This window comes from Durio zibethinus, chromosome 11, assembly GCF_047325235.1.
Source record: "Durio zibethinus cultivar Kanyao isolate XHJ-2024 chromosome 11, ASM4732523v1, whole genome shotgun sequence".
Taxonomy (NCBI): Eukaryota; Viridiplantae; Streptophyta; class Magnoliopsida; order Malvales; family Malvaceae; genus Durio; species Durio zibethinus.
Genome location: NC_143172.1, coordinates 27518825 through 27527190, shown reverse-complemented (window position 1 = coordinate 27527190; position 8366 = coordinate 27518825). Strand labels below are relative to the sequence as shown.

The window sequence follows — 8366 nt, the reverse complement described above, 5'->3', positions numbered from 1 at the left end:
GTTTGTGCCAACCATCCTTCAGTTTCTAATCAAATAAGTTTGTGCCAACCAACCTTCAGTTTCTAGTCCCTAGTCCATTTTAAAGTATCAGAAGAGCTTTATACTGACCAGAATTTGAAGGCATAACGGTTTATACGTCTTCCTCTTGTTAATCAGTCAGGCTCAGGCTCATACATTCGCAGTAGTGGAACAAGAAAGCAGAAGCATAACTAATAGATAAAAAAGAGAACTGAGCTCTTGCTTAAATGTTAAAAACAAGTACCAGCATTTTCAAAAGATGGAACAAACAAGTCGAAGATGTTCATGCAGAACATAAGTGCCACTTAAGATAGACAGAGGCAAACAGAAATTTCAGGTCCATACGTCATAAACAAAGCTGCATTCTTCCAAACATCAGACTGGCAAAGAACCCATAAAAATGGACGATTTTGTCATGTTACAACATTTTTACAAGAATGCCTCAAACAGCAGTAGCGTTCTCTTCACTCTCAAACATTTCAACAACCTGTGCCACGCCCTCAGCAATTTCTTTCTGGATGACGCCATCTGGCATGTCAAACGTCCTCCTCCTCATTGACAGTGATTTCCCTGGGGGCTGAGGATCCACCACATCAAGCATTGCTTCCAGTTCATCTACCATTGACTTCTTTGCGGCTCTCACCATTAGATCTGCTCCCTAATAAATATATGATACAACACAGCACATCCAATTCAAATTGGTTAACACTTCCCAATGACATTCACGTTGACTGCTAAGTTGTATTTGTATAACTTCAAAGAATAGATGAGAATCCAAAATCATACTGAAATGAGCTCAGATACTGAGACATCCTATCCTGATAGCATTCCATCTCTAATAAAAGACTTAGTTTTCCAGAAGGTTCTTTATTGAAAAAATATATATGAGATGATTTCAAATGCATTTTGTCCATTCAAAAAAATTTATTCTCTGCAGGTTCATAACAACTTTGGCATTGATAGATAGCATTCTCTGGACAGCTTATACTTGACACATTAATGATTATAACATTGGCGGTAATAACTTAATGCAACAGATTGTGGGGTTATTTTCATTCATTTGGCAAACTATAATCGAATCTATCTTTAAAAATAACATGATAATTCCATGAACTTTACTAAATCTTTCTTTTACCATAGTTCGGCAGTGGAAGCCTGTTCGTCAAACAGTTAAGAGTTTGACATCATTAACTGCATGGTCTGGTTCTTCAGCATACCATCATATTACATGCACCAACATTTAGGGGTAAGTGTAATTTGTAATGACTGTCATAACTCATAAGTACTATTGATAAGCAAAAAGAGAAACATATGCCAATTACATGATCCAAAAACATTGTAACTGATTAAATTGTCATAAGATGTGCATAGGTGAAGATATAATATACTTCAAAGCAATATACAGACAGATTAAAATGAAAATCCAAAGAGAGAGATAATGTACCTCAATGGCATCAACAGTAAGGAGCAGGACAATGATTTTCTCAGAGAACCTTTGACGTTCTTCTGCATCCTGGGCTACTTGACGACGGTAGGAGAAGTTATTAAAATATGCTCTGATCTCTTTCAGCTTAGACTTGGCAACTGCCAACTCCCTAAGGGCACGAAGAGCCTGTGATCTTCGAATCAGATAAGCTCTGAACGTTACTTGGATCATCAAAGCAGCATCCTGTGGCGACAATTCCTTCTTCTTGCCCCTTTTATTTCTAATAACACCAGCTCTTTTAGCAAAAGCCTATCATCAAAACAGAGAAGTCAGAACCTAAGTATAAATGAAATGCTTCTAGGTATACTCGAACTAAATTTGCGAACGCTATTTCCAATGAAAACATAGGATTTGATTCGGGCATGTCTACATTGCAAGTCATTAATGAAGAAGTTTTTAGAGCTTGAACATTATATACTTAACATTCATGACTCAAAATTCACATACAACCCTTGATAGCAAATAATTCTACTTGGACAAAAATTAATTGATTATAGTTGCAAGCATCCACAGTTGAGCAAATGATCGAGACAGTATATTAATTGGGTTCCAAAATGTCATTGTAATGAGAAGGTAAGATAAGACATCAATTCATTTCCTCATATAAAATGTTGGATTTTATTGGTGGATCATTAAAGGGGACAGCTATTAGTCAAAACGCTAATAAAAATAAAATTGTCGTTTTGAGGGTTCGGTCAAAAAGAATTTAAACACCATAATCTTGATAGAGACAACGCAATTCATCATTACAAACTCAAACCAACCAAACTAAACTAAATTATTAATCTAACAGAAGGTCAAAAATGTAATCAAACCTGTCTTAGAACGACAACACCATGATCAGACGGCTCTTCGATCTCTACTATACGCGTGTCATTCCCTCCTTTCTTGTCCTTTTTATGATGCTTCTTCTCATTGTTTTCCTTTTTCTCCGATTTGCTAAATTCACCTGCATCGCCAGCCGACGCTGTGAACGTGTATTTCTTCGAGATAGGCCCATCAATTCCCTTCCCTTCAATCTCAGCCGACCATTTATACTTCTTCTCTTTCTCCTCAGCTTTTTTCTTCCCATCCTTGATCTCCGCCACCCATTTGTACTTCCTCTCAACCGGCCCCTTGATCTCCGCCGTCCACGTGTACTTCCTGTCCCCTCCGCCGATCCTCGCGCTAACGAGACGGTCGAAGTTGGACTCCAGCGCTGTAACTCGGTCACACAAGGTTTGTATAGAAAACTCAGGCTCGACTCGGCGTTGTACCCTCCTGTATGAGCAGAACGACGGCATTTTCTCAATTTGGACCAGATCGGTGACGCTGTCGTAGATTTCTAAGGGGCTAAAGCAAGTTAAAGGATTCAGCACGTCGAGGGCAAAGCTAAGATTATGTTCCTCTTCGAACAATGAGGGAAAAGCTAAGGGCATGGGAGCGAAAAAGGAGGTTTCATTAACAAAGAGAGATGGAGAGTAATAACGGTCGAGGATGTCGATTCTCCTGAAACGGCTCATCATTGATGAAATCGTTGGCACCGTGAACTCTGTGAATCAGATTCTGGAAAAAAAGATTGGGCTAGGGTTTTGGTTAAAAAGGCAAATCCCTTGATCAATCTTTATGAGGATGGAAAGGAAAAAGGACAAATTTGTGTAGTGAACGAGGAGGGCAAAAGGTGGCAGATAGTCAAAAAGGTAGCAGGTGATGGTAGATTTGGGAATTCAGGTGGTGAAAACAGCTGTGAGGAACGAATCATTCCAATTTGGTAATAGATAAGAACTGAACAAGGTTTCGCCGCATCTTTAAGGGTCGAGAATGGACGGAAATAGGCATGAGGATGGTGAAGAATTACGGGGACACGGGAATCTGATAAACGAGCACTGGTGCAGGGCATGTGGGTTCACTGTAATATCTGACCCCTCGTGACGTGACTCACTCTGCTCAACTGAGGTTTGGGCTTTGTTTTCATGGCAGCTGTTGGGTTTCCGCCCTAATAAGCCCAAATTTATCCCTAAACGTGGGCCAATTGAGAAAACAATGCAACTTCGGCTAATAATGTAAATAAATAGGGAGAGTAATTGATGAATTAAAATAGGTTTGTTTTTGTTCTTTGAACATATTATGCACTACCTAATAATATTTTATAAAAATTAATTTTAATATTTTAAAAACAAATACACTTAATATTAAAAATATATTTAAAATTATTTTTTAATAAAATGTCTAGTTCACTTAGCATGTATACCTTATACAAGTGCATCAAATATAAATTGTTTAATCACAAAACAAAGTCTAGGAAGTGTAAGATTTACAAACCCAAACTAGTGTAGCATCATTAATTTCTAATAATAAGGGCATGGAATGGATGAAGAAACCTGGCTCAAGGGCAGTGTGGAGAACAAATGCCATCGACAGTAAATTGAAGGCGAACTTAAGATCATGCCACCAGCTTCCTCATCCATTCCAGGGTCTTTATTCTTATATATAATACAAGATAAATACAAGAGTTTGAATTGGTTTAATGCTTTAATTATCCGTTGAAGATTCAAAATCTCGTGTCCATCCTACGTAGAAATCATGTTTAAACCACCCTCACAAAACTATTTTAAGATCAAGACCACAATACCTAAGTAGGAGTAATTAGGCAAAACTATAATCACTGCCACTAGCATAACAATGAAAGCAGCAAGACAATCTTACTATCAAAAAAGCCATGCAACAAAACCATACCGAGCAGCACTACCCCGCTTGAGAATGTCCCTCTCTTCTTTTCTCATCATGCTTCTGAACCCTGCCTCAACCCAAACTCTTTCCTCTTTTTTGTCATTTTTCTATCTCTGCCTCAATAACTCTTAGTGCTCTCAAGGTTCTCCACAGACACAGGAACCTTCCTTTCTTCATCATCAAAACCTTTCAAATATACACTTCCAAATCCAGACCATCAAAACTCATCAACTCTTTGTAGAAGCCTCAGCTACTTGTTCCACATCAGCCAAACTCAGAAGAACCCTCGGCTGCCTCGCCATCATCATTGAGGCAGGACTCTGTAGAAGAACACGTTGAACCCTTTTCAACATGCAGGTCAGGGGCTGAAGTTTGAAAAGCATCCCTTTCCTGAAATGCAACCTCCAGTTCTAACGAAATTTAATTGAGCGATATGTTGCAAGTGGTAAAGCTTTCTTGGGCGAGAAGCGATTTCGGTAGACAACAGATTTTTCGAGAACAGGAATCATTGTTGGATGTCTTGGGAGTCTCTAGTGGAAGAGAAACCACTTGGTTGAGTTCGGATTCCAGTTCTTTCAGTTTCTTCCGCAAAACTCCGTATCTTTTCGTCATCCTTTGAATATAAGAGTTTTCAATGATTGAGTGGGTGAAATTAAGGGGAAATTGTGTGAAGTGTGAGCAATTAATGCATGATAAAGATAAAAATTAAAAGCACGTATATACGGTATAGTTACGTTTTTGAATTATGCTGGTTGCAGATGGGCGATGACTCACAAGAGTCATACTCAAATCATGTTAAACCTTTAGATGTGATTATCAAAAAAAAAAAAAAAAGAAACAAATTATGTAAGCAGAGTTTTACTTTTCAGAGGTAGGGCACTTAGTTTTTGTAGGTACTGTTGGCTTAGTTAACTTCTAAATGTCATACTATTGTTTATATAAGATTAACGCCTAGAACAGTACGTTAGATGTTGAGAGAAAAAAAAAAAGTCATTATTAAGAATATCTTTGATTTATTTGCCAGTATGGTATCTTTGTTATTAAAAAATGAAGTTTAAGCAATATTTTAAAATTTTATTGCACATTAAATTTTTAAATTTCATAAATAAAGTTAGTAAAATATAGGTGCTGTTAAAATATATTTAAAAAATTAAAAATAATTAAAAAAATGCAATAATTTTTAGTCTAATTTGTAAAATTTAAAAATTACAAATGAATAAAAAAATAACTTTATTATAAGATATATTTCACGTGCCAGCAGGATTGGTACATCTTTCCAAAATTTACTTGAGGCTTATTTGGAGGAGATTGCGGCGCGCGACATTGGCAACTGGTCCCATTGCAGTTTACAATGAGATCTTCTACTTGGGATAGTTTTTCCTTGTAAGAAGTTGTTTAATTCAAACAAACTGCTCAAAACTTAATTAATTTCTAAAGCATTGCCATTTGTCCTTGATTTTTGTTATAGGATGTTCTCAGCATGTTAGATTTTTCTTAACGGGAGACATTCTTGAAATGGTAGCATTAATCCTTTGTCTTGGTCTCCAAAGTGGGCAGCCTAAGTTAAACCCTATGCTTTTACTTGCTACTTAACCTTTGAATTTGTGAAAAAAAAAAAAAAAAAAAACCTCGTGACTAGATTAATGGGGATTATAAATTAGATGATCTTAAGTCAATTAATGGGGATTATAAATTTGTGAAGAAGACTTACAGATAAATTTCCCCAGTACTTCTGGGTAGACAATGCTTGCTAGTGGGGCAGTCTCGGTAAAAACAATTACATGGATTCCCATTGAGCTCTAGGATTAATATGTATTTTAGTACTTGCTATAGCCAATTAAATAAATTTGAACTCTTCTTCGGATGAAACAGATTATATGAGCTGCTTTGTTTGAAGAAAAATAAATGTTTTATGGTATTATTTATTTAGGACAAAATATATAGATATTAATATTGAATTGTTGCTTCTGTTTCCATGAAAATTAACATTGACTCATCACCCCCTGTTTTCAGCACTTATAGCCATGATTTTTGGTCGTAGTTTTATAGTTTTATAAGATCACACACACACACACACACACATATATATATATATATAAGTCTGAAAGTGATGAAGATTATTGCCACGAATCACAAAACAATATTTATAGGGCTTCAATCAGTTGTAGGCTTTCAAAAAGAGAAAAGTTACATATATTTTCATGATTGGCAAATAATTAAGCCATAGATAGGACGACCAAAAACTGCTCAATATATCACCTGCTAAACTTACAGCTTATTGTTCATTAGCGCCATGACCTAGCTAGCTAGCTCTACAGGTTACCATCTGTGAAAACCATATCAAAGGAGAGGGGAAAAAAAATTAAATTCCGCTCAGAAACTATGGAGTAATTATATTATTAATCAGTTTGGTGGCTCATGTTCAGGTTAGTCTATTGTCAATAGGTGGTTTCTGATGTGGTGAATCATAATCTGTCAGCTGATAAGCTTTGTTATCTGATCTATCTTCTTTAACATGAGATTCAGAACCATGCTCTACAACTACAATGGATAGCCCTCGCCTCCTTGAGTCCTACATGACATAAATCAACATATGCATGTGAGTGAATTCTTTACATGTCATATATATGGATATTATTATTGGTATAATTTTGAGAAAGAAATATGGAATTATGGATTGCGTTTAATTATAATAATATCAATTTAAATTGAATACCCAAATTTAAACAATTGAAAATACAACACAACGGAGAGTATTTAACTATATATATATATATATATTTTTTTTTTTTACTTTGAAAACTTAATTAATGTTTGAAATTGTACTTCTGATCAATATCCTTTGCATCATTTTCAAAATATCAAATAATTGACACGAATGATTATGAAACTAATTGACACTTTGCTTCATTTTTTTCGTTCAAAAATCTTCGTGGATGTGACGATGAAATGGACCAGTACATAGATAATTTTATGGATGCGTAAGACCAATCGCTGGCTCTTGTCAATTGTTTGGGTGAAAAGAAGCATAAAACTTGGAAGTAGTTTACTATTCCTAAACCATTGAAAACCAAACATACAAGCATATATAATTGCACTATTATTTACCTCTATGCTTGTTGCCCAAAGCAAACCCACTTGAGTAAAGGGCTTAAAATTCTCAGTTCCTGCATTTTCCATCCCTATCAGTACTGAATAATATTTGGAGGATTAATAATGATATTTAAGATCAAAAAGAAGAAAATAAGATACACAAAAAATATTGGTTTTAGTATTAAGTTGATGAGCATGCAAGAGCTGGGGCACTATTCCTCTAATTTGTATTAGATATAGGAGAAGATCATTAGCAAGCAAACAATATACAGAGAGCAAAAGCTAGCTACAAATAATTGGCCTCATATGTTAGTTATATAAGAATCAAGGCAGTTGTTCAAGCTTAAAACCCATGAAAATATATGTTTTTCTAAGATCGATGGACACTTCAATTGTGAGAAGGAGGGCGTGTTCTGGGTCTAGAATAATCAGAGAAAAACCCAGTACGTTCATCCAAGTTCTTGCGGGGCACACGTCCAGAAACTGATACAAGAGGCTTGACCGGAACAGGAGCAGCTGAGATATCTCTTTTTGGTTTCATTAATTCCCTGTGGAGGCTGTCCGAGTCTTTTGGCTTCACGACATGACTGTCATGGAAAACAATGTCATCCCCGCTAGTCCCTTCATCATTAACTGATATTGTGTCGTCCCTGTTGAGCTGTTTAACACTTTCCAAAGCCTACATAAACAAAAATGTACGTAGAAGTTAATTACCAAATATTTGGCGATATATTATGTTTGAAAACATAGAATATTTAGAGAAGCAATTAAGGTTTACCTTGTTAGATAAAGGAAGTTTTTTATGGGAAGCATTATTATTGTGGTCGATGAGTACTCCTAGATCCCGTGCATTACATGCATGCATGGGAAGGCACAAGAAGAAGATGAGTAGAGACGATATGATGATGGACATGACTGGAAGAAGAGATCACTAATTAATTAAATTTTTGTAAGGGTAACTAGAGATAGGAGCAAATAAGAAAAAGAGAAGAGAAGATTGAATGAATGAATATTGGAGTATCAGCTGCGAGTATACAGTAGAATGTAGCTATATAGTAGT

At 35.9% G+C, this 8366-nt stretch overlaps 1 protein-coding gene across 1 annotated transcript; it reads right to left on the bottom strand.

Annotated features, from left to right (window-relative positions):
• Nucleotides 1-213: 213 nt before the first annotated feature.
• BAG7 (BCL-2-associated athanogene 7) lies at nucleotides 214-3428 on the bottom strand. The gene is made up of 3 exons (XM_022881866.2): nucleotides 2320-3428; nucleotides 1463-1753; nucleotides 214-676 (listed from the first exon to the last, which is right to left on the bottom strand). Exons 1-3 carry the CDS (start codon nucleotides 3007-3009, stop codon nucleotides 461-463), a joined length of 1197 nt encoding a protein of 398 aa, XP_022737601.2. The 5' UTR covers nucleotides 3010-3428; the 3' UTR covers nucleotides 214-460.
• Between the last annotated feature and the right edge of the window lie 4938 nt (nucleotides 3429-8366).

Excerpts from the sequence above, each read along its gene's own strand:
- BAG7 (XM_022881866.2), bottom strand. The coding sequence starts at position 3,009 with ATGATGAGCCGTTTCAGGAGAATCGACATCCTCGACCGTTATTACTCT. Across the intron at positions 1,754-2,319 it reads GTGTTGTCGTTCTAAGACAG|GCTTTTGCTAAAAGAGCTGG; the intron begins GTTTGATTACAT and ends TTTTGATGATAG. Across the intron at positions 677-1,462 it reads TTACTGTTGATGCCATTGAG|GGAGCAGATCTAATGGTGAG; the intron begins GTACATTATCTC and ends TATATTTATTAG.